The sequence below is a fragment of the Rhinolophus ferrumequinum genome, chromosome 25 (assembly GCF_004115265.2).
Source record: "Rhinolophus ferrumequinum isolate MPI-CBG mRhiFer1 chromosome 25, mRhiFer1_v1.p, whole genome shotgun sequence".
Classification (NCBI taxonomy): Eukaryota; Metazoa; Chordata; class Mammalia; order Chiroptera; family Rhinolophidae; genus Rhinolophus; species Rhinolophus ferrumequinum.
The window spans coordinates 25758886-25785366 of NC_046308.1; the positions used below are offsets into that span (position 1 = coordinate 25758886).

The 26481-nt window shown below is 49.2% G+C and overlaps 1 protein-coding gene across 2 annotated transcripts in view; it reads left to right on the forward strand.

Moving 5' to 3' along the window:
- The window catches only part of PKNOX2 (PBX/knotted 1 homeobox 2), a 255540-nt gene that overhangs the window by 151671 nt on the left and 77388 nt on the right, over positions 1-26481 (forward strand). The window contains exons 3-4 of one of the 2 annotated variants that reach the window (XM_033098362.1): positions 5632-5738; positions 25802-25910. In XM_033098362.1, the coding sequence (XP_032954253.1) occupies positions 25824-25910 (87 nt within the window). In that variant the 5' untranslated portion in view covers positions 5632-5738; positions 25802-25823. The remainder of the gene's footprint in view (positions 1-5631; positions 5739-25801; positions 25911-26481) is intronic. The other variant, XM_033098363.1, reaches the window with a different exon arrangement.

A 26481-nucleotide genomic window follows, 5' to 3' on the forward strand; every position in this document is an offset into this window, starting at 1 on the left:
AACAATGCCGAAGGATGATGATGGTGAGCATGACGATGGAACAGAATTCAAAGAGGTTTTGTCCACCGTCACATGGCAGACTTGGGGCAGAGCTGGAACTGAGTTTCGCTTGCTCCCCCAGCAGGAAGGTGGGAGAAGCTGTAGACTGTCACAGGAGTCTACAATTCAGGAAATGCCTGAGAGTCCTGGAAGGCAAGCACACTTCCATCACGGCACTTATGTAAGAATAGGTCCTCAGGTGGGCTCCAGAGTAAGAATAGGCGCTTTCAAGGCTCTTCGGCCAATGGGGATGAAGACTTGGGTGTTTTCTGCTCCTGGGATAACTACCAGGATGGGGCACTGTCCCCAAAATGGACAGGGGATAGGTCTTTGGTATGGGTTTCTGGGCAGAGATTCCAGAGGCTCCATCTTCACCCCTGTTCTGTCCACCTGCAAAAAATGTAAGTGCAAGTTGGCAAAACAGGGACAGGCACTCCCTGGGGAAGCTCACCCATCCCGTCAGAGGGTATCCTGGTAAAAGGACCTTGGATAGGCAGCGAGGGGCCTGATCAGAGCCAAAGAGCTGGGGTGGGGCTGCTCCATTTCTTGGGGATCTTGTGGGGACAGATGGGACTTTACCTTCAAGATAAAGCTCCGGCTTCCTTATTTCTCCCCTGAAACATCTGAGCCATCAGGTCACACAGAGTCCATGTCTTCCCACCTATCTCTCCCTGTGTGTCTGTCTGTCTGTCTCCCTGCCTGTCAGGCTGCCCATTAAGTGGACCCAAGCCCCGCCTCAGGTTCAGGGCAGCAGTGCTGCAGGCTACCTGTCAGCCTCTAGAGAACAAGGACTTCGTACGGTGACAAAAGAGAGGGTGGTGTGTTCTCTCTCTCCAAGATCTAAAAAGGAGCACCCAGGCCCAGGCTCCCTCCTTCAGGGCCAGGCAGGCTTGAGTGTGGAGGGAAACATGGCTCAGAGAGGCAGCTGGGGTAAGAAGCATGGCCATGATCCAGGGCAGTCTCCTCCCAGACGTCTTTTATTCCCCTCAGTGCTTGCTGTCCTGTGAGTTGCCCTCCTTATGCTCAGAGGAGTAGCTGGCAGTGAAGGAAAGCAGATTACAGGCTATATTTCTGCCTTGAAGCTTTCTCCAGGCTGTTGGGAACCAGTTCTGGGAAAGGAGGAATCCAGGTATGTTGTAGCCCTGAAGCACGTTCCATGTGGGCGTGTGTGGTGTCACCTCGGATTGTTCTTCCTCTCTCAAATGTGCATTTTATTAGTCCCTGAGTGGGGAGTACAGTTGACTTCTCTCCCCTAATACGGTGTGATTCCTCTCCGAGGGGCTCCAGCTCCTCAGTATGGTGCTGTCTTGGGGTGGGGGTGGGGCAGAGGTACAGCAGGAGCAGAAAGATGGACAAAAAGGCATGTAACTGCAGCTGGACACGGGCAAGGAGCTCCAACCCCTCAGTGCCAGAGAGGACAGCAGCTTTCAGAGGCCGGAGGACACAGCAGGCCGGCAGGGCTTCTTCCGTCTGCAACCGTGACCTGGACTTTGTCCCCTGCCCCTGCCACTGTAGGCTATGGCAGAGGAGGGGGCGGGGAAGCCGACTGCCAGAAGCAGCACCATCCACACATCTCAGGGTACAATTGTGTCTTTTTCATCTAGATCGTGAGCTCCTTGAAGACAGACAGAGCGTGCCCGGAAGAGGGGCAAAGGGGATAGTAAAATGCTACCCAGGATCAAACCTCCCATCTGCCAAGTAGGCCTCAGACACCCAGGAAAGGAGGCAGGGGAGGCGGCACCTGCAGAGCTCCCAGGAGTGGCCCCACCCACCGCTCAGGACACCTCACCTCTGCCCTCTCCTCTGGGAGCTCAGCATTTACTTAACACTGACTGCTACAGGTGCTCCCTTTGGATTGGTAAAACACAAGCACAAAGAGAAGTGGGGAGGTTGGAAGACCAAAATGTCTACAGTCGGAAAACCTGCCACTTGCTGGCTGTTTTCTTCAGCAAGCCCAGTGCTGGACCTTCCTCCGCCTCATTATCCACTCCTGTAAAATGGGAACAACCACCTGGCAGGAAACAGGTGTCTCTCACACACTGTAGAGAGGACCTTGTGAACTGTGGGACCTTCCTGCAAGGAATTTATAAAGTTTCTTTAAAATGAACATACCTTTATATTTGGCAGCTCCACACCTAGAAACTTATCCCAAGACAGTGATCAAATCAAACTCAGCTATAAGAATGGGCATTATTTGTTTATAATAGCAAAAACTGGAAACAATCACAGCAATGATAGAAATTTGGCTGAGTAATTCCTAGTATATCCATAAATGGAATGCCATATAGCCACTAAGATTATAGTATATATTTCCCTACTATGTAAAGGTATTTATGATATGTTGGTAAATATGAAAGGCTGGTTATAGAACAGTATGTAGAGTATGACACTGTTTTTAAGAAGAATTTCACTCCTCATATTAACTGTGGTTGTCTTTGAATTATAGGATTACAACTAACCTAAAATGTCTCCCTCTTATTTATTTATTTTGTACAATAGCATGTATTACTTTGTAAAGGTAATGAAAACTAAATTATTACATTAAAATATTGACCTTTAGCATTTAAGGTTAGAGAAGATATCATGTTTTTCCGAAAATAAGACCTAGCTGGACAATCAGCCCTAATGCATCTTTTGGAGCAAAAATTAATATAAGACCCAATCTTATTTTACTAAAAGACCCGGTATAGTATAATATAATATAGTATAATACCAGGTCTTATATTAATTTTTGCTCCAAAAGATGCATTAGAGCTGATTGTCTGGCGAAGTCTTATTTTCGGGGAAACACGGTACATAGGAAAGTACTTTGCAAACTGAAAAAATTATACGGACATCAGACAGGATCTCTGCCCATGGGGAGCTTACAGTTTGGAAAGAGATGAAAGATATTTAAGGGCAACCAGATGGCTCAGTTGGTTAGAGTGCAAGCTCTGAACAACAACAGGGTTGTCGGTTCGATTCCCCCATGGGCCAGTGAGCTGTGCCCTCCACAACTAGACTGAAGACAACGAGCTGCCAGAGGGGCGGCCGGATGGCTCGGTTGGTTAGAGGACGAGCTCTTAACAACAAGGTTGCCGCTTCAATTCCCGCATGGGATGGTGGGCTGCGCCCCCTGCAACTAAAGATTGAGAACGGTGGCTGGACTTGGAGCTGAGCTGCGCTGTCCACAGCTAGATTGAAGGACAACTACTTGGAGCTGATGGGCCCTGGAAAAACACACTGCACCCCAATGTTCCCCCATAAAAATTTATTTAAAAAGAAAGAAAGAGAGGAAGGAAGGAAGGAAGGAAAGAAGAAAGATATTTACGACAACTATCACATGAGACAGAATGTGTGAGAGCTGTCAGAGAATGAGAGTAGCTTGTTACCTGGACACATAGAGGAAGTAAAACTACTTCTGGCTTTAGAGGAGAAATCTAGAATGTTTGAGTTGAACATTGCAGAATGGTTAGGGTCTTGTCAGGTAGGAATATGGAAGTGCGGCAGCAGGAGAGGCTGGAAATTGTGGGACAGGTCCAGACATTGGAAAGCGGTGTGTTTGGAGGGAGGGCAGCGAGGCGGTGAGTGATGGGTGGAAGATGCGTCTAGAAGGACAGGTCGGGGCTGACGGCAGGCACCTTGGAGGCTGCACTTGGTAAAACGCAATCAGTGAACATTTATTGGTTGGTGCCTTCTATGAGTAAGGAGTCATTGAAAATTCTGGAGCAGGCGGTGACACAGCTGTAAGCCCATCCAGGGCAGTGTGTTGGCAGGGCCTGGCATGGATGGATGCAGAATGAAGCCGTCTGCCTGGGAAGCTCCATCTGGAGGCAGCGGGAGATGCTAGCTGCGGGGATGCGGGGCCTGCTGGCATGGCCAGGGATGAGGGCTCTCTCTAGGTTGTGTCACTGGGAATGGAGAGGAGGGAAGCCCATCTTCCGCCCGGACTGGGAAGGGATGGGAAGTGGAGGAGAAATGAGGAGTGAAAATGAGGTGGTGCTGGCTCACTTGGGGTGTTTCCCAGGTTTGCTGCCTGGGGGTGCCGGAGAACTGGGAGACATTGACAGAATTCACCGGGAAGGCCACAAGGAGGAAAAACAGGGTGGGCGGGCAGGCGTGAGGGGGGTGCACCACAAGAGTTGGTGCTCACAATATCCTCTCGGTTGGTCTTGATCCCTTGAGCCCCTCTCTGTGGCTGCCCCAGAGCAGGCAATGCTAGGGGGGCCTGAGCCTCCTTCTGCTTTGAATCTCTGGTGCCCTCAGTTCCCCTTGGGAAGAGTTTGGGGTGTGGGGAAGGGGGTTTTACTTCAACCCACAGAGTTCTTGTTAATGGAAATTCATTTACCACCCTGCCCCTTGTGGAGCTCCTCTCAGCTCATCCCATCCTTCTAGCACCCCCCAGCTTTCTCTGTCCTGCAGCCGGGAGTTCATCCCTCCCTCAGGATCCCAGATGCTGTGTCTCTGCCATCCTCACCTCCCTGCAGTGCATGCAGGCACGTGCACGCGCGCGCGCGCACACACACACACACACACACACACACACACACACACACGAGGAAAGAAGGTGGGAAAATCTTGTTCAGGCAAATGTCTAAATTTCCATTTCCCCACTGCAGCTTTCAGCCTGGGCCACTGTTTAGCTCCTCCTGTTGTCATGTCAGTAGTTAATTACATTCTTTACTGAGGTGCAAATGTGTTTTTACAGGGAGACTAAGGTGGTGTTAACTAGGAAGGAGCTGTGAATGTTAAAGATGCATTTACCTCTGGTGAAGGGCTGGGGCGATCGGCTGGAGATGCTCTGGGACGCGGCCCTGAAAACGCAGCCCAGGCATCAAGCAGCCACCCCTCCACCCGGTGACCCTGCCATCCCAGGCCCAAGCACAGCCTTGTTGGACTCAAACTGGCAACTCGATCCACAAGTCAAAATTGATGTGTGTTTGGAAAGTGCCAGGCCAGGCCTTCTAATAGTGCTGACCACCAACCTCCATTTTCCAGCACCTGGGTCCATTTCAAGTATGGAGAAAGAAAATTAATTCACTTTAATCTAAAAGTAAATAGATAAGTTGTGTGGGCAAAGCTACCCTGAGGCCAGAGGCTGTCCTGCACTGTTACTTTCTGCTTTGCCTGCGTTGCCCCCCTGACTCGTCCTCCCTGCTGTCTGCAGGCACCCTCCCCTTCACCCCAGCAGTGTCTCTCCGGACCCCCAGATTCCAGACCTCTGAAACCCATCTGTACACCGGAAAAGGCTGCACCTTCTACCCCTTCCTCTATGTTCCCCACAGTTTAAAAGGAGGGCCCAGAAATCACTCAGAGATCTGCCCACCCCTGGGGGGAGAGGGGTCCACATGCATGCTTAGTGTCAGGAAACCAGATAGGCGACGACGCGGCACTTCCCACTGTGACGAGGGCCTGGGCTCTAAAATGGCTGGGTGGGCCCCAGCAGCCACAATGAGGAGAGAGATGTGAATGGTAACAACGGTAACAAGGTCTGTAGAGCAAATGGAATGTATCCTGCTCGGCCAGCCTGGGGAGAGGCGGCGTGGACTTGTTCACCGATGTCTCTGTGCCTCCGGCCTTCCCTTCTGAGAGCTGCACTGCCTTTTCTCACAGGTGCGTTGGCTCTAGCTGACAGGAAGAATTTCTGGCCCAGCTGGAAGTGAGACGAGGGGCGTGAGTCTCCTGAGGGCCATCCACGAGGCCGCCAGGATCACTGAACAGTAAGAAATGCTTCTCTGTCCTTTAACACATAGTTAAACCCTCCAGGCAGATTATCTTTTCTTCTGAAAGGCTCGAGAGCCAGCCCACAACGTTAGCTGACACTTGGCATGGACAGCCCTGGAAAGCACACTGTGTTGTTTTTTCACGTCTTTCCTCCCGGAGGACAGGACGAGGGCTCTGCCTTATGCCCTTACGCCTCTCCTTTCTTCTACACATTCTGTGAACAATAAACTGTTGTGGACACAGATGGATGGGCTGCTGCTCACATCCATGATGAGGATAACATTTGTGCAACCCTCTGGAGCGAGCATTATCGCCTAAGAATCCCCTACGGGTGTTTGTTAAGAAAGCAGATCCTGGACCTCACACCAGAGATTCTGTTTCTGTGAGTCCAGGTAAAGACCCAGGAGTCTGCACCCCATGTGTTTGATGAACATGGAGGAAACCAGGTGTTTCTGATGAACTCTGAGAAATCGTTCTTTAGAATGTGGAAAGTATTTTGAATAGAGAATCTCATTTAATCCTCTTATCAGATAACGTTTTTAAAATCCCCTTAAGTAACTTCGTGATCTCCGAGACGTAGGTATCAACCTAGGGAGGGATTTAGAAATCCAGTTATTCAAAACCACGCGTTTTTCTTTCCAGTATTCAACAGGACCACCTGGCAGAACTGGCCCATGATGACTGTCCTCTCCCTACGTCCCCTGGCTGTTTAGGGAGCTCTGTGTTCTCAGTGTGTTAGGGGTAGGGAACATGCTGTGGCTCCTAGAGCTGAGAGCCGGAGACAAGGGCATATGCAGAGGGGCCGAGGCTTCAGAAAGTGTGGGTCAGGTGATAGCCATTTAGGAAACAGGTTGACAAACTTTTCAACAACCTGTGGAGACTGTACCCAGTGATGTTGAAGGGAGTTCGCTGCAGACAAGGGCTGCGGCAGAGGCTTGACGACAATGGGGCGATGCTGGCGTCTGAACAGGTCAGACGGCCGGAGGGCGTGGAGGTGCCCTCTGCCCCTCCCTGTGTTGTAGAATATGGGGAAGGATGGAATGCGTCGCCAGAGTGCTAACTACTGCTGTGAGTTCTGTCTGTGAAATGAAAGGTGTCCATGGATGAGATAGAAGCCACCTCCAATATCACCCCTGACCTTCCATCTCCCTCCCCCCACAACACACACACACACACACACACACACACACACACACACACACACAGAGAGACCACTGAACTGTCTTGCCAAGTGAGTGCCAGCCTGGTCTGTTCTGGGGACTAAATACAGTTGACACTCTTGCTTGGATGGGTGCAATTGCAGGGACAATTTTTGCAGCTAATGCTGGAAGTGTGGCAATCAGAGAAGCTGCCAGCTGTCTCACTTAAATTCTTAGCTCTGTCACTCTCTTTTTTTAAAAATCGTTTTGCTTACATAATCCACCCCCTTTTTATTTTCTAATTCTCTCCTTGCAAAGCTGGCACCAGAGGGGAAGGGCTGGGGTGGAGGGGGTAGCAATTACACATCAGTTTGGGGAGCATTTACATTTTGCAATTGCAATTTAAAAATAAGCCGTGTTAATGATCTCCACGTGTCAACGACAAACCCTAACTGACATACAGACTCTCCTGGGCCTGCCTGCCTTCCCTGAAGTCAGAGGCTCCGTAGAGGCAGAGGTACCTAGGGACACATGAGGAGAAATCAGGGGCAGCATCTGAGGGGTGGCAAGAGCAATTGTGTGTCCTTGAGGTTGGTGGAGGACAGCTACAGAGCCGAGCACCTAGCAACCAGAATTCAGGACTGCAGCTTCTCTCCTCCTCCCTGTATTGATGCTCCGTCCTAGCCCATCTCCTTTCAAGCCTGGGGCAGCAGGGCTTAGTGTCCTCAGGAAGCCATGGCAGTGCTCAGAGCTGTGAGAAAGGGAGCCTCAACTGCTGGTAGCCTCCAAGGGAGGATTTTCAGAGTCCCACTTGGGCCAATGTAAATCGCAGTTCTGAAGAGCCAGCCAATGTATCTGAATGTTCATGGACTGGATAGAGGGTCTGATTCCATGTGCAGGGCTTAGGAAGGGAATGGGATTAGCTGCATCCCAGTTTGGGAGACACTTCTCTTATCAATCAGCAAATACATACAGAGGGTGCCAAAAAAAAGTATACACATTTTAAGAAAGGAAAAAACTGTATTAAAATTACACTGATGGTAACCACTTTCAGCACCTCTTGTAATTGCAGAAGTCAAACGTGACTTGTGTTCATCTTTTATCATCAGTATATATTGAGTATTACAATTTTAATAGTTTTTTCCTTTCTTAAAGTGTGTATACGTTTTTTTGGCACCATCGAGATGTGTATATATATGTGTGTGTATATATATATATATATATATATATATATATATATACACACACATATACGCATATATATGTATATGTCTCTATCTATCTATCTATATATATATATACATATATGTATGTATATATATATAGATAGATAGAGACAGAGAGACAGAGAGAGAGAGATCACTTCTTTATCCATTCTTCTATTGATGGACACTGAAGTTGTTTCCATATCTTGGCTATCGTAAACAATGCTGCAATGAACATATGGATACATATGTCTTTCCAAATTAGTGTTTTGGGTTTCTTCATATAAATATCCAGAAGTAGATTTACTGGATCCTTCTTTGTCTCTTGTTATAGCCTTTGTTTTAAAGTCTATTTTGTCTGGTAGAAGTGTTGCTACCCCAGTTTTGGGGGCTTTTTTATGTCCATTTTCATGAAATACCTTTTTCCATCCCTTTACTGAAGTGAGTCTCTTGTAGGTGTCATATGTAAAGGTCTTGTTTTCTTATCCTTTTGATTGGAGCATTTAATCCATTTACGTTTAAAGTAATTGTTGATAGATATGTAGTTATTGCCATTTTATTATTCATATTTTTTATCTTTTTCTTTTCTTCTTAAAGAATCCCTTTACTACTTCTTGTAATTCTGGTTTGGTGATGATGAACTCCTTTAGCTTTTTCATGTCTGGGAAGCTCTTTATCTCTCCTTCAATTTAAAAAGATAGCTCTGCTGGGTAATCTTGGTTAGGTTCTTGCTTTTTATCCCTTTGAATATTTTATGCCAATCTTTTCTGGCCTGCAAAGTTGCTGTTGAGAAATCAGCTGACAGTCTTATGGGAGCTCCCTTGTAGGTAACTAACTGCTTTTCTCTTGCTGCTTTTAAGATTCTCTCTTTGTCTTTAACCTTTGGCATTTTAATTACGATGTGTCTTGGTGTGGGCCTCTTTGGGTTCATCTTGTTTGAGACTCTGCACTTCCTGGGCTCGTATGTCTATTTCCTTCACCAGGTTAGGGAAGTTTTCTGTCATTATTTCTTCAAATAGGTTTTCAATTCCTTGCTTTCTCTCTTCTCCTTCTGGTTCCCCTATGATGCAAATGTTGGTATACCTGATACTGTTCCAGAGACCCCTTAAACTATCCTCATTTCTTTTTCTTCTTTTTTGGATTTTTTTTTCTTTTTGCTGTTTTGATTGGGTGTTTTCTGCTACCTTCTCTTCCAAATTGCTGATTTAGTCCTCTGCTTCATCTAATCTACTGTTGATTCCCTCTAATGTAGTCTTCATTTCAGTTATTGTATTCTTCATTTCTGACTGGTTCTTTTTTTATGTTTTCTATCTCCATTTTTGTTTCCTATCTCTTTGTTGAAGTTCTCACTGAGATCATTGAGCATCCTAATAACCAATATTTGGAATTCTGCATCTGGGAGATTACTTATCTCCATGTTGTTTAGTTCTTTTTCTGGCACTTTGTTCTATTCTTTTATTTGGGACATGTTTCTTTGTCTCCCCATTTTGGCTGCCTCCCTATGTTTGTGTTTATGTGTTAGGTAGACGTGCTATATTTCCCAGTCTTGGTAGAATAGCCTTATGTAGTAGGTGTCCTGTGGGGCCCAGTGGTGCAGTCTGCCTGGTCACCTGAGCTAGGGGCCCCAGTTGTGTGATTTGTGTGGGTTGTGTGTGCCCTCTTGTTGTAGTTGAGCCTTGATTGCTGTTGGCACATCAATTCGAGGGATTGACTCGTAGGCTGATTGGTTATGAGAATTGGCTGTGACTACATTGGAGGAGCTGTTCTTTAGGGGGCTGACCCTACAGAGCAGGGCTTTGGTACCTGTCCAGTCTGCCTTTTGAGTCTGCCATTTGTGGAGGTGGTTGAGTGGTGCTCTGGTGTGATCTGAAGCCAGTCACTGGGTGTGTGGGTTCTGGGGATTCTTAGGTGGGGCTCTGCTGTAGGCCAAGTTCAGCTGCTGCATGTGCCTTGCTTGGGGCCACTTGGTATGATCTACAAAGTAATTTGCAGAAGGTTGCCACTTGTGCTGACTTGGGGGTGCCTGGGAGAGGCTAAGCTGTGAACCAAGACCAGCTGCCAGCAGTGCCAAGTTTGAGGCTGCTTAGCAAGTGGTATGGGGCATGCTAAGGCCAGCTACTGCTAGTTTGAGGTCTGTGAACTTTTGAATAGTTTTATGAAAGTCCACAGCATGAGCCAAGATAGGTTTTTTGTATGGAAAAGCCCCTGGAAATGGCTTGGGTCAGGCAGGTGTCACCAGGGAGGGACGAACAATGTTTGCCAGGTTGATGGAGACTCAGATATGGTGCCTGCCTATGCATGCAGGCAAGGTGGTGGGAGGGCTCGACAAAGGAACAATGGCTTCTACCAGCACTTCTGTCTGGGAGAAAGCTGCCCCTCCAGCCGTCACCCTGCAGCCAGACAATTCAGTTCCTCCTCATATTGCTCTGGTGCTTTTCAAGCTGCTGCTCCACCACTGAAGATAAGAGTCAGTAGGCAAGCCCATGTGATGGCTCTTTAAGTGGAACACCTGGGACTCCAGCAGTGCTCCGTCTCACTCAGCCACACTCTCTGCTGGTTTTTACAACCACAAGTTATGGAGACTTCTCTCCCTGGCACTGGAACCCAGGGCTGGGGACCCTGGTGTGGGGCTGGGACCCCTTGCTCCTCAGGGGGGCCTCTACAGCGAAGATATTTAATGGTCACACGCAGGTGTAGTACCAGCCCATTCCGTGTTACTGCCCCTCCTACCAGTCTTGTTGTGGCTTCTTCTATATGTCCTTAGTTATCGGACTCCTGCTCAGCTAGATTTCAGGCAATTCTCAATGATGGTTGTTCTGTAGTTTAGTTGTGTTTTTGATGTGATCATGGGAGGAGGTCAGCACAGCATTTACCTACTCTGCTGTCTTGACCAGAAGTCTAGATAGATTTTAGATCTACTCTATTATTTTGAATGGCTGAATAGTATTCTCTTATATAAATGTTTCATTATTTATTTTACTTATTTTTAAAATTAGAAGTATGTATGTGAGGAAAAAGCACACAACATACAAGATATAAAATAAAATAAAAAGTGTCCCTACTTTCCCCACTTCTACCCACAAGGTTTATGATCCAAAGTCAACCACAATGAACAACAGTCTCTGATTTTAGTTATTTGGTGGCCAATATTTATTAGGGTAGATAATATACTTAAGTCCCTCTCTCTTAATTTATGTATAATATTTATCTATTAGCTCTCTGCTATGAAAGCTGGGGAAATTAGAACACATTATCCCCTTCCAATTTGTATTAGTTTGATAATTTTTGTCAAATTATATTTGTTACTATCTATTTTTAATATAGAACATTATATGTAATATAGTGTATATATGTCACGTGGTATATATAATATAGTACATAGTATTATATATAATTATACTATATATTTTAGTATAATGGTATATTTAGTATCTTTAAGATTTAGAAGACTAATATTTTGTTATATAACTGTAGTCAGCTCTGCATTTTGACTATAGGGTGATTATTAGGTGGAAGTATTATTTGACTACAGAACTGACTAGTGTGACTTGACCATGGAAAAAGAAATGGAATCCTCTGTAGAAGCTTCCAAACCCCCTTGCCTTCTACCCCCTCCCACTGTCTTCTCTCCTGTTAGGTCACGCTGGTCCCTGTGTACATGTTGTATAGATGTTGTCCTCTTCTTCCCACTGCTTTGTTTTGCTGGAATGCCACATCTAGTTATTTTTCTCTACTGATGGGTGGGAAATAAACTCTGGATTCTCACATGTCTTTAAAACAGATTTTATTTTGTCTTAACACTTGACTTGAGCTCAGAATCCCACACTCAAAACCTGTTTCTCTTAGATCTTGAATACGTTTCTCCTCTGTCATCTTATTTTCAGTCTTGCAATGAGAATTTCTGGAAACTTTTAGTTTTCTTTTTAAAGGTCTAAAATTTCACCACTACGTGTTGAGGCTTGAGATTTGTTTGCTCCCCTCTTTTTTCATTACTCTCAATCAGCCCCTGGCATACCTTTAAATCTGAAGTCACCTATCTTGCTTCAGCTCAGGAAAACTTTCATCTCATTATTTATTATTTTTTTATTTTTATTTTTTAAAATTTTTTATTCAATTGCCTCTGTTTTCTCCTTCTGGAACTTCCATTGCTTAGCACAGAGCCTGGCACAGAGTAGGTGCTCAGTAAATAATTATTGAATTTGTTACTTTGGACCTGGATTAGAGTTGGGTCCCTATTTCCAACTTGCTGAATGGACTCGGGCAGGTTTTCTCATCTGAATAGGAAGAAGTCAAACCTCATGACTGCTCAAGATGCTTCCGTTTTGTCAGTCCTCTGGCATTCTGCTCTGGAGCCTTGAGTTGCCACTGCTCCTGGAAGTGGAGAAGAAGGGAAAGGGTGAAGTGAGGGGAAAGCTGCATCAAGCTGTACAGCCGCTGTAGACCAGCCTCCCACTGTGGACAGTTCCCTTAGCCTTTCATCGTTTCAGCATCCCCTGAATGTCCCCCTTGGGGACCTTTCTCCTTAGCCCTCCCAACCATCCTTCAGTGGGCCTGCTTTCCTCTTCACTTCCTTCTGCCCATCTACTCTACTCCCCACACTTGTCCAGCTCACATGCACACACAGCTCCTGTGGGTGAAATGACCCCTGACAACAGCAAGTGTCTCATTCAGTGAGATCCTTTTTCCACTTCTATGAATTCCAGAACAAAGAGCAGATGCTCTGACCTCTCTCTAGGCCCTAAAAAATGAAGATCAGAGAAGCGTGCCCATAGCAAGGACCTGCCCCAGCCTTAGGCCATCTTGTGCCCTGGGGGTGGCATGTTGGAATAGAATTCCTGTTTACTTCTTCCTCCCACCCTGAGACTGACTCTAGAAGCAGACACCTCACACACAGCTCTTCTGCCTGCCCAGACTAACTTGCTCTGGACAGAACCTCTACATGCTTCACTCCTTTTCCCTGAAGGCCAGACCCTGGAAGATCCAGATTAACAAGTGCTCAGATCCCAGAAGATCATTCTCTGTTCTAAGTTAGAGCATCCTAATTGGTCCCTGAGGGCCAGAGTACAATGGGCAAAATTGTCTTCTCCTCTTCTTCCATCCCTGGTCCTTGCACTGCCATGAGAAGTGGGGTCCATCCTATTGGGGAAAGTAGGGGCACTATCTTGTACTTCAAGTCCACAAAGATTCTGTATTGAAGGCAGGACTCTTTCTTTCCACTGAGACCACAATGATAGGAAATGAGCTCTCATTGCAAAAAGCAGAATTAAGGTTTGATGCGAGTTATAATTTTCAGACAAATTGCTAGTATTCAAAGATTCTGCTGCTAATATGAAACACTTCTCCTTGGCGTCTGAGTGCAGCAGAAAGGGCCAGCACATGACTAAAGGTTTCCCTGTTAGAAGCCAGAGAACTACAGACCCCTTTCCAAGGCTGGAGGTGGAAGGGGATGGGGCTTGGGAGGGGACTGCCAGGAGTCCATGGGAGTGGAACACAGCACTTATCCCCTGCACTTCTGTTTAGTTGCTGCCTGCTTCAGAGGCTGTGGGTAACAACCCCACCGCTGGCCTGCAAAGATGTCTTCACTGGTCATCCCTTGAGACTGCTGCCTGGAATCTCTCTGGGCTGAGAGAGGAAGGAGAAGACTCTGAAAGGAAGGGCAACATGAAGGTGTTTCTGCAGAGCATGAGGTTAGGACTCAAGGAGATATGAAAAAGATGGGATGCCCCAGAATGGGTGCCCTGACTTAAAAAAAAAAACCAATACTGTTCAACTACACAGGCTTTCCAAAGATAGAGCCAGGTGCCTCTTAGCCTGTGAGTCATGGGCGAATTTCTCTCCAGAACAGGGACTTCTTTGCAGCTGTGGGTGGTCTCTGAAAAACCATGGGTGGGGTGGGGTACGAGTGCCAAGTGGAGGCAGTCACGGGGAGCAGGCTGACTGCACGCTCCCTTCTACCCCACCCCACCCCACCTGGGCCACAGCAGGGCCCCTCAGTCCTGGCTAACAGGAAGGAGACACTGACGGCATCTCAGCCAATGTCAGTCAGATCCCTGGCCCCAAAGCTGCAGAGTGTGGGGTGCAGGGCACAGGCAACCCCCACTCTCACGCAACATGAGTTCCCAGAGTTGTACTCCCAGACCGCTAAAACACACAATCAGATTCCCAGTCACATATCGCTTTTTGAGATGCAGCCTTCAGCCATTTATGTCTGTCATTTCGTATTCGTTCTTTAATTTTGTTCTTTCCCTTCATCATTGAACCCACAGTCTGGTGAGTCTACGATTGAGACTCAAGATTTGCCTCTTTCAGTTCAGTGTTCTCACTTTGGTCTCAGTCGTATTACGTGGATGAGACCCACCTTTTTAATGCTGGTATCAACACTTTTTTTTATATATATATAATTTTTTTTTTTTATTGGGGAAGGGGAACAGGACTTTATTCCAAGTCAAGTTGTTGTCTTTTCAGTCTTAGTTGTGGAGGGCGCAGCTCAGCTCCAGGTCCAGTTGCCGTTGCTAGTTGCAGGGGGCACTGCCCACCATCCCTTGAAGGAGTCGAACCAGCAACCTTGTGGTTGAGAGGACGTGCTCCAACCAACTGAGCCATTCGGGAGCTCAGCAGCAGCTCAGCTCAAGGTGCCGTGTTCAATTTTAGTTGCAGGGGGCGTTGCCCACCATCCCTTGCGGGACTCGAGGAATTGAACCGGCAACCTTGTGGTTGAGAGCCCACTGGCCCATGTGGGAATCAAACCGGCAGCCTTCGGAGTTAGGAGCACGGAGCTCTAACCGCCTGAGCCACCGGGCTGGCCCCTGGTATCAAAAGTTTTAGTTTTCCATCTTCCATTCATCTTTATAAAACAAGAGCAAAGCACAATAAAGTATTTAAATACATTTGTACACAAATAAATGTGTACATACACTGCCATCCAAAAATGACAGGATGACAGAAATGAACTCTTGCTGTTTAAGCAGGCCCACCACCCAAAGGCATAAAGTGTGTGTTCGTTAGCTGATGTACAAAAGCCCAAATCTGGCTATGGATGACGTTTAGGCAGTATCGATATAATTCTTGGAAATTCGGGGTGTGAACGTCAAAGGAGAGCTTATATTGGACAGCCCAACACAAAGTCAGCAGCTTGTTTTCTGTCAGCCTTGTCTTTTCTGTACTTCTCCAATTTCTAGAGGTCTCATTCCTATTCCTCTGCTGTTAGTTCCTGCCTCCACCCTGAGCCTTCTAGGTTAAATTCAGACTCTGCAAGGGGATGGCCGGTTAGCTCAGTTGGTTAGGACGTGGTGCTGATAACAGCAAGGTTGCCGATCTCCGCATGGGCCACTGTGAGCTGCGCCCTCCTTAAAAAAAAAAAAAAAATTCAGACTCTGCAATCAGACCACGTGTCAATTGGGAAGCTCTCTCAACCTCTCTCGGCTTGACTTTTCACATCCATGAGTAGGGACAACCATCATGCCGGCACTATATATTTGTTGAGAAAAATAAACAAGGTTACGTGGATAAAAAGCTTCGCATAATGCCTGGTGCACGGTGAGGGCTCCACACATGGCAGTTGTCACTAATTCCCTCTGTCATCTCACCCCATCAGCCTTTGCTCCAGGGAAACAATCTCATTCTCACTGAGGTGTAAATGACTACCCGGACTTAAAGAGTTATCCTTCTCAGATTTGATGGATTGTTTTACATTTTAACAGTAAACTAAAGAACAGTAAACTAAAAAAATGTATACAAGTGGATACATTGGTCAACGTTGCTTAAGGAGTAGTTCACCGTAATCAGAAATGTCTGGACGCTGATGGGAACCACTTTGAGCACCTCTTGTAATTGCAGAAGTCAAACGTGACTTGTAGTCATCTTTTATTATCGGTATATATATTGAGTATTACAATTTTAATAGTTTTTCCCTTTCTTAAAATGTGTATACATGTTTTTGGCATCCTCTGCATATTCAGGCACCATAAGGAGGCAGACCGTGTGAAATCATATCACACAGGCTTTTTTCCCCCTAGGAAGAAAGCCAAGGCAACGTCATGGTCTTATCTGCTGGGGAGCGTAGGGTTCGATGGGCAAGGTGGACATGGGGTGGGCAGCAATTTTCCGTAACATAGAAATGTACATAGCGGTCATTCATGCTACCGCGTCCTACTCGGTGTGATGTCAAGGCTCCTGGTACGAGGACGGTCCTGGAGTGGAAAGTGAAGTCAGTCTTCCCAGAGGAGTGAGGTTTTGAGCAAAGTTTTGATGAAAGAAAGGACACGGGAATGTAATACAGGAAGCCTTGCTGGCAAATGAGAGACATAGCACAAGGCGTGGCGGAAACACTTATACGGTGACAGAGAGTGTGTCCGCCCAATTGGGGCTGGACTGGCCATGCCCAGGAATGGACTCGCTGCCTGGCCTCACTTCCTCTCCCATGGCACCACTGTCCTTGCTTCCTTCCCCAGGGTTGCCATTCCTGACAGATCAGAATCACAGAGCCAGTGTCCCTGCTCTCATTCAAAACAGAAGTGAGGACCCAGGGTGAGGGAGTCCAGCAGGGGATCCTTGCCTCCCTCCAGCTGACCTTGTGGCTGTAGACTCTACCTGGTCTCCCCTCCTGTTTTCTTACGAGCTCACGGGGAGCATCACAAAGGCCCAGGGGCAAGGACATCCACTGACTTGGTAAGGAAGTATCAGGGATGAGTGGCTTTTCAGTGATAAACTGAGCCCAGAGAGCCATTTGCTTCTACAGCCTTGATTCTTGACCTTTTTTTTTTTTTTGGAGGAATTTTTACAAATGGAAGCAGGTATCATCCAGCTAGAGGACATGGTACAGTCGTATAGAGAGAAATGGGACCTGACTGTCCCTCTTCCAACCCTCTGCTTCTGGGAGAATATGAGAGCATCTCAGGAGTCAGACTGAACAGGTGTCAGGGCCCCTTACGTCTGTGGACAACCCCCCAACCCCAGCCCAGTCCTGCTGCTCCAGCCCCTCCCCGCCCATCCCTTCCAAGGCACCTCACTTCTCCTGCTTTCCTTGTGCATCCCAGCTCCGAGGGAGTGCCATCCACCTGGCATGCCTGCCTCGGAAAAGAGAAAGATTTATGAAAGGGAGGAGGCGGCCTCCCTGGCTCCGTGCAGAGCAGAAGTGCTTCTCCACCTGGGTCCCAGCATCAGAGCTGCTGGTCTGTCTCTGCTGAGTTGTGAGCCTCAGGGGCCCGGCCGTGTTGTTTTCTCAGCTCGGTTCCTGAGCAGCGGCTGCTGTCAGCTCTTGACAAATAATAATAAACCTGGGAATCAGGTTTGTCGAGGGGGATTTCAGTCCCTGGGTTCATTTTTAGATTTGTTTCTCTCTCTCTCTCTCTCTCTCTCTCTCTCTCTCTCTCTCTGTGTGCAGACAAGAGAGTACCTGATGGTGTCTTGGGGGAGCAGGCCGGGGCTCCCTGGTGCCCTGGCAATCCACCCTAACTGTGCCCACAGAAGCACTGGAGAGCCCTCCTCTGCCCTTGACCACTGGGGCTGCCTGGATGTTTGAGAGAAAAGAAAAATAATTGAATAAAAGGTCTCAAGCTTTCTCCTTTCCCTGTTTCTCCCCACCTTTCTCACTCATGCTGTTTGGGTAAAGACGAAGGGGACTGGAGATGAAAAAGAGAGGGCAGGATCCCACTGTAGGTTTGAGAGTTGCATGAGAGATGGGCGGGAACCCGGGCAACAGACAGAGAGAGGGGCTGACTGGAGCCTTCCTGTGGACTCCAGCCCCGGGGCAGCAGTGACAGCCTCCTGTCCTCCATCCCTGGGATGCAGCAACACGGGGACGGGGTTCCTGGAAAGGGAAAGACGTTCTAAATTGAGCATCACTGGCAAAAGCAGGACCCAACTGTGGGTGAGAGTGAATTTAGGAGCAGACTAGGGGTCCCCTGGGGCAAAGCAGCACCCACTTTTCAGCAGATTGGAGGTGACCATTGCTGCCATGCCCCTGCCTCCAGGCAGAAGGTGCACACCACTTCTCTGTGAGAAGAATGCAAGGTCTGTGCCTATCCTTACAGCTAGCATGCATTTTCCTCCCCTTTCTGGTTTTTTGTTGTTGTTGTTGTTTTTGTTTTTGGTTTGGTTTTATTTTGTTTAAAGGAACCAAAGGGGGAAGAATTGCCAAGTTGTAAAGTGCTTAAAGAGGAGATGAGAATCTTCATCAAATGCTAAGAGCTGGAGGGGGAGAGTAATGGGAAAACTCTTGCCTGCTATTATGGGATTGATTCTCAGATCAAGAAGAAGCAAGCAGTTGGATGAAAGGAATTATTGTTAAGCTCCTCGGTAGGAAGATCTAATGGACAATTGCCGCTATCAGGGGGAATTAAATTGCTGTTTCAGTTTGTAAAATATATCAGCGGCTTTTTGAAGCCAGAAAAGGTGTGACAGCCAAGGCAGGGTGGAGAGCGGGGAAAACTTCCCGGTCCTGGCGTGGAGAGGCAGAGCCAGGCAGCAGGGGACTGAGGGCAGAGTACAGGCTGCTCTCCTAACTCAGACTCTGGTCCACTTTTTGAAGCCAGATTGAAAAGTAGCTAAACTGGGGGAGTAAAGAAGGGAAAGCTGTAGGCCTGGAACTCTGGGCCGTGACGTGCTGAGAATACCCATGAATCAGAGCGGTGTGACGGGAATTAGTAGGGCAAGGTGGGGACTCCACTCAGGAAACCTGGTCGGGATGTGGGGTGATGGGACTCTGCCAGCAGCCCACTTACACCCAGCGCTTAGTCAAACGGATCTGTCTTGTGTGACTAAGGCTCCCCCCACGAACTGTGGGCACAGACGGATCCAAGGGGGGCTAATGTCCCCCTGCTCCCAGAACTGGGTTTCTCCAGCAAGCTTTTGCTATCTGTAGGCTGGAGTCTGTGAGGGCAGAAATGACCTGTTGACCCAGCCATGCAGGGGGCATATTGTTATTGCAGATAAAGAGCAAATGGCAAAATGGCCTTGGGGGCGGGGCAAGGAGAGGACACCGAGGTCCTTGGAAGGAGGACCACAGGCCATGTGGAGGAGGCCACACGCCTGGGATCGGAGCAGGAAGGTTTCTGGGTTCTGTGGTTTCACGGAGTCTCACACCCCTTCCAAAGACCATTCGCTCCACGAGGCGGTTAAGGGCTGAAAGAGGAGAGAGAAGTGGAGAGAGATTGTGTCCGGGAGTCAGAAGCCAGCAGTCCTAGTCCAGGCTCATGCTGGTTCTGCTCTGTGTTCCCTGGAGAACAGCATAATAATAATAGGGCGTGACCTGGTGCCACCTCCCAAGCACGCTTCCCAGAAAGGTAGCAAATGAAAATTAGTGCCAAGAGCTGCGGTGGCCAAAGGGACTGAGCTGCCCACCGTTTTGGTTGTCATCTCTGCTTCTGGCTGGAGTCAGACAGAATTATTTCCCACTGAGAGTTCCAAGCAGGAACCCCAGGGGCACCAGGAAAGTGGCCCTCCTGGCTAGGACATCCTGCAAGGACTTGGGCTCTGTGCCAGGTACGGTGTCCCCCGGGACCTGGATTATGATGGAGCAGTGGCTCATTTTCAACCTCTTAGCCAGCCAGCCTTCAGGACATGTAGTGAGCAAAGGGATCTGGCCCCGAGTGCAAACCCCACTCCCTTCCTCTCCCACCAGCCCTTCCTTTAGTAACAGACACGATTACCCCCCGGGTGCCCACACCCCACTCTGAGCCCTGTCTTATCAAACTAGAGGACTTCCACTTGCCCCCAGCACCCCAAGGTCAGAAAGATGGGGGAAGCACCATCTAATAGGCCACCCAAATTCTGTCACCTCAGGCCCCTGAGCTCCCAGAGCACCTGGGTAAAAAGGCACAGGTCCAGTGTTTGATGTGTTGTGAGGGGGTGAGCTCCTGGGTCCTTGTGCTTCAAGGACCCTTCACTTTTCCATCATTTTGAAACGTTAACTGGACCCCCTCACATTTTTGAGCTTCCTGGCCTACAAGCACAATCTCTTGCTCACCCCCATCCTCTCCCCAGACTGGTCCCACCCTGTGACCACCCAGTGCTCACTCCATGCACCCAGGTGCAGGGACCACTGAGTTTCCTCTAGACACTCAGCTTTCATCTCGTGATTTCTAGCCCTTACTGAGTTTTGCGAAGAGACGTGTGTGTGTGTGTGTGTGTGTACACGCCCGCACGCCTGTGTTTCTTTAGATAAATCCACAGAGTCACATGAAATCAGTGACAGGTTGACACTGTTATTTCAAGATTCATCGCTCTGAGTTGCCAGCATAGGAGACCTAGCCAACTCCTTCCAACCAACACTTTTTTCCAGGCATAATTTATAGCAGTGGGGTGAATTTGTTTCCAAAAGATGAATATCACACTATCAGCAACAGCTGCCTCTCATTTTTATTTGTTTTTAAATTTGACTCAAAGTCCAATTCTCTATACACATCCGAAGCTGTAAATCCTAAGGGCGACTGATTACACGATTTAGTAAACAGGTTATATTATATAATGCAATTAAAGCGGGCTCCGCGGCGCCACCTACAGGCCGCCCATGGGAAGGGAGCTGTGCCTGACAACAGCCTTCCGGACCAGGCACTCTCGCGGCTGGAGGAAAATAAACGGATTGCGCCAGGTTGAGGCTGCTGCTCCGGAGGGAGAAGTTGAAGCCAGCCCCTTACGAATGCAGCCTTTTGGTCCCTCCTGCTGAGTTCACTGTGTTATTTCAGCCTCCTGCAAATCTGTCTAGACGTCAGAACCCTGGCCTGGGCAGCTGCTTAGAGGGGGCGGCGTGGGGATGGTGTGGGGCTTGCGGGGTGGGGGGGTGTGGGGGGCGGTGGTAACCACCTGGGGGCTCTGCGCTGGGGGGCTGAGGAAGGCTCTCCACTCTCTGGTCTCAGGGGCCTGTTTCCCTCACTCTGAAGCTGCAATCCAACTGTTTCCCTGTTTCCATTCTATTCAACTAAGTTTGTGTTGAGTGCTAATGGTGAGCAAAGACTTTTCAGAATATTCTGGTGAAATCCCTCGTTATGAGAGAGAAAGCAGCTTGTACAAGCCACAAAGCGGCAGAGCTGGGTGTGGAATCCAGACGTTTTTGACCCTAAGCACAGGCTCTGATTGTGGGGGTTTACAGATGAGGAAACTGAGGCCCAGACAGGGAATGGGAGTTCGACAGCTTCTACTTGTAGCTAGGGACAGAAAATAATGAAAATACTGCTAGTGTGTTGGAAGGCAGATGAGAAAGGCTCCTAGGGGGCCCTGGGCCTTAGCTGCCCTGCTGGGGAGGGAAGGAAGGAGGGAGGGGAGGAAGGAAGGAAGGAAGGAAGGAAGGAAGAAGGAAAGAAAGAAGGAAGGAAAGAAGGAAGAAAGAAGGAAAGAAAGAAGGAAGGAAAGAAGGAAGGAAGAAAGCAGGCAGGCTGTCCTAGGACCAGTACTCCATCCCCCATCCCTAAATTACAACCCTCTTCAGATGAATTAGACTCCGGGGCCTCGAGGATTCCAGCATTTTTCCAAAGAGTTTTTGTAAGAGTGGGTCACATCTAACCAGGAGAGGAGAAGAGAGGGGACTTACTTCCTGGCACTAAGAGAAACTGAAGCAGAAAAGTGGGGAGGGGTTGATGAAGAAAGCAGGACAATCAGAGTCCAAGAGGGTGAAAATATCCCGCAGGTTGTCCTTGTGGCCAGTCTCTGCGCTGGGGCAGTGGGTGGGACAGGGGAGCCCCAAAGGAAAGCTGGTCCTTTCCTCACTTCTCCTGCATCAGTCAGGATGCAGTGTAGCCTCAGCGAGGGTCAGAGGGCAAGAACAGATGCTGTGGGCCAGCTGGCCCGAGAGTTCCCAATTAGATTTTGTTTCTCATCCTTAAGGCCCTGAGCCCCCAACCTCGGCACCCCAGCCCAATTACTGCGGGCAGCATTAACCCCTTGGTGCCCCAGGCTGTTAATGGAATGTTAATTGGTCTAATGAGTTTCGTGTCAACAAGTCTTAATGAGCTCCTTCCTAACGAGCTTGGTCTTTTTATTTCCAAACTTGTTTGTCAACACCCTGGAGTTTGGGCTCTATACTGAGGGCCTCACCTGCAGGGCTGGGGGAGCTAGAGTTGGGAAGACAGAGGGCATGGGGGCTTGTTCTAAGGCTGCCCATTCGGACCTCCTAAAGGGGTATCCTTCCATGTCCCTCACCCACTTCAGCCCTGCTGCCTCCCTCGTTCAGGAGCTCTGGAAAATGGAATTTTTAGCTCGTTTTGATGATAATATCAGTGACACAAATTATTTCTTCCTGGATATCATTGTGGGGTTGAGAGCTGCATTAGGATTTTACCCCCTTCTAGCTGTCATTTAATAAAGGTTTTCAGCATTAAAAGCAATCTTTCGACAGGAGCCTCTCCTCGCTGGGAAATTTCCCTGTGGTAAATTGTTCCTGGTGTGTCCTCCATTTGCAGTCTTGGCTGTGCTCCCTCCAGTGTCCTGGTGTCTGGTAACAGAGCGTTGGGGCCTCTGGGCAGGGCGGAGCAGCCTCTCCCAGCCCCTGACAAATGCTCAGAAGCCCTGGGCTGGGTGACTGCCGCTCAGGCCTGCCGCTCCCGTAGGTGCTCCCAAAAAAAGTGCAGAAAGGGTGGGTTTCCCCAAAGGGCTGAGCACCCAGAGATTGCTCAAAGAGGTCCCCACACCCCACTTGTGGGGTCTCAGACAAGAGAAGTCAGGTGCCCACATTCATCTCCAGATGGTTCTATGCAACCCCTCAGCCCCCAAGCCTAGCTGGTGGGGTTTCCCAAAGATGGGGCAGTGTATGTGTGGGTGGGGGTGTGTGAAGAAAAGAAGGTGGGCACCCAGGCTCCCCCAGTGTCAGGTTACCAGACGCTTCTGTGCCTGAGTGAGCAGAGAAGGAAATTTAAGCCCCTGATGAAAAGGCCTTCTGTTCTTTTGCAAGAGAAGCCCCAGAGAGCAATGGGGCAGTGGCCTAGTGGCCTGTGGTGACCCCAGAGAGGGGTAGGGGGAGAGACAAAGGCCATCTGGGTCCTCAGATAATTTTTCCTTGTACTCTGAGGTCAGTCTGGCCCCTGCTCGGCAGCCCCACAGGCTCCAGACTAGAAAATCACCTCTCAGCCTCATAGTGGTTGTCTGGCTGCAGACCACTCTTAACCACCCCTCCTTACCACCAGGCAGGGCAGCGCTTGTAAATATTTCTAGGGACAAGGACTCTAAAATGACCTGACCTCCCATTCATTGGACAATGAACAAAAGAATGCAAATTAAAGGCTCCTGTCTTTAGTCCAAATCCTCATCGAGCTCCCTTTGCTTTGCCTTCATTATGACTTTCTCATCCTGGAATGAGGTTACAGAATGACCCAGACCCGAGGTTGAAGGGAACTTGTTGCCCCTAAAAGGGGAGAAAACCTCCTGACAGAGCTCACACCCCAGACTCTACCCCCAGACTCCCTCTGCTGGACACATCTGGCACTACAGCCCCACAGAGGTGCCTTTTTTTTGTTTGTTTTGGCAAAGGAGCATCTGAAATTGGTGTCCCTGGAAGGGATCTGCCTTCAGGACCCATAGGCCCATCCGAAGTCACTGCCTCTGTCAAAGTTCCAGGAAAGGCTGAGCCTAACACACGCCTGAAATATCCCTATTTCCTTTATTCCCTCAGGGTCCAAAAGAAAAAGCTTCCACACCCATTCGAATTTCTTAAAAGCCTTGATTCTGGAAATTCTTTCTCACATCTCCTCCTCCCCTCCTGGCCCCCGCCCCAACACTTTCACTCCGCTCTTGCCTTCCTCGGATGTTTACCACCCCCAGACAAAGACCCCACCTTGCAAATAGGCATTGGTTCCCCGCCTGAAGAGAGAGGCTCCCTCAGCGCCCCTCCGGGCCTCTTTGTGAATCTGGGTCTCAGTGTACAGTGTGTGTGAGGTGGGGTGACCCTGAGTGTTTCTGCTGCAAAGACATCCTGGTAGCCCACCTGCCAAAGTAAGGCCAGGTGGGTGGGGGGAGGGGTGCGGGGGGGGTGTGGGGGGGGCAGGTCTAGGCAGCAGAGGCCAAGGGGAGTTACCTGCAGTCACAGCGTTCTCAGCACAGGAAAAGCCCACCAGAACCTCCATTTCCCTTTCCTCTCTCCCACTGGACTAGCGCCACCTCCACTAATAATGCTCCTTATAGAGAAAATCTTGCCTCCTTTCATCTGTCCTCCCACAGCCCCCAGCACACTTCTTTGCACGTATTTGATATTTATCAAGTATTATTTGAATGAATACCTGGATTTCCAGTACTTTCGCATATGCTCTTAAGGTCAAAACACACCTGGTACTTCGGAAACTGAGGTCACCCAAAGCTGATCTTTCCTCCTCTTCCTGAAAAAAAGAACCAACACACACACACACACACACACACACACACACACACACACACCACATAGGGCCCTGGAGACCCTCCCCTTTACTTAGGCAGCTCTGGAACACCCTCAAATTCCTGCAGAATTCAGGCATGTGAACATTTTGGAAGACGCTGGGGAGGGTGTGATGGGAGAGCCTCAGGGAGGGAGGAGGGAGGAGAAGGAGGTCTGAGTGTCATCCTCACAAAGGTCTGTGCCCATCAGTACCCTCCGTCTGGGAGGACAGGTCCTACCCAGCGCACAGAGGTTCTTAGGAGTCTCCGTGCCCCATGATGGATGAACCTGTCTGTATCAGGCAGCTTGCCCGTGGTTCCAGCTCTAAATATTTCAGGCCATCAATACATCAGAGCTGAGCTAAACAGCTCTCTCGGCATCCTGTTTCCTTGGATGACACTGCCAGGATGTCTCCGCTTACAGCAGCACCTTCTGGTTCAAGGAGATACTGAGGCCTAGTGGGGACCCCTCACTTCCTGGTTGCGGGGTGGGGTCAGGGGTACAGTAAAGCCGACCAGGGGAAACTGGGAATCTGGAGACTTAGGTTTCGTCCCTGTTTCACTAGCACTCCACCCCCAAACACACACACACATCACTCCTCTTGGTCTCCATCTCCTCCTCTATGAGAGGGGAGACAAGCGGTGGGCTCTGACAGCCCCTCTGGCCCCGCGTGTCGGTTTCTACATTGAAGGAAGGCTAAGGAAAGTCTTCCTCAGCAGAGTGGGCAGGCACATCCATAAGCCCATAGTCAGCAACACACACCTGGAGAACCCCGCAGATGATGGGCACTCCCCCAGGCTCTCGGCTGTTCCTGGAAGGCCTCCAAGACGTCTCTAGGGCTGTTTGCTCCACCCTCCCTTCTGAGGAAGGGACCAGCGAGCCACATCCCTTCACACCACTAGGGGGTGTAGTGAGCACACCCAGGAGGGGGCAGGGAGGTGGTAACTGGAGCTGGAAGGGCAATGGCTGAGGCCTCCGAGTACAGGTGGTTGCTCTGAAGGCCTGGGGTGGGGAAAGCACTCTTGTCCTGTGGGTACCCGAATGACCTCCTACCCCACTGTGCTACCATCAGCCAAGCCCCCGCCCCCTCTCCCTCCCCACTAGCCCCTACCCCCAACTGACGCTGAACTAAGCGTGGCTACATACAGGTTGCTTTACACATGATTTGAGTATTGTTTTATTTAAGTCAAATCTCCAGCAAGCCTCTCCCCACCCAGGTCTCTCCCCATAGCTCTCTTCTGGGCTTTAAATTCCCCTAAAGGGCTTTAAGCCCTTGCTGTGTGTGGTCAGTCCAGGTGGCCCAGCCTGAGATGTCCACCTGCTGGTTCCTGGGCTCCCTGTGCTGTCACTATTAACATGTGGCCTCCTTTCTCCTGCCACAGATCCTCGATGTGAATCAACCCCATGATGCAACATGCCTCCCCAGCCCCAGCTCTGACGATGATGGCCACGCAGAATGTCCCTCCCCCACCCTACCAGGACAGTCCACAGGTGAGTGTCCACCCACCAACAGGAGGCGTGTGTGGCCTTCCAGGGGCGGAGGGCAGGGCCTGGTGCTCCCTGGGCTCTTCCCTGTCAGGCTTGGGGAGGCCTCTCTGGAGAGAGACTGGCAAACACAGCACCCCAAAGGGAGTAACTGCATTTGACAAACACAGGATTCAGATGCTACCTGGGTAACTGTCGCCAGCATCTAGGACCCTTGCCTAGAGCACCAAGTTGTGGTCCTGTCCCCATCCAACACTGCTTCCCACTCAGAGCAGACATCAGACAAATGTTTCAGACCCCTCACTTGTGGAGATACAGGTAAATGGAGTCTGCCTTTGAGTGTTTCGGGGACACTTCTTAGTTAGAGGCTCCTTCATTACCAGCTCCTCCTGTTCATGGTCACTGGTGCCCCTATGTCCGTCCTTCTCTGCCTGCCTCGTGGAGGAATCTCCCTTCTCTTCAGGATCCGCTCAGCTTCTATCTATAAAAAGGCCAGGCCTGCTTCTCTAGGCCTTCCAACCCTTCTGTCTGGTTCCCGGTTTCCATCCCTCAGCTCCGACACAGGCCCCTGCCCAGG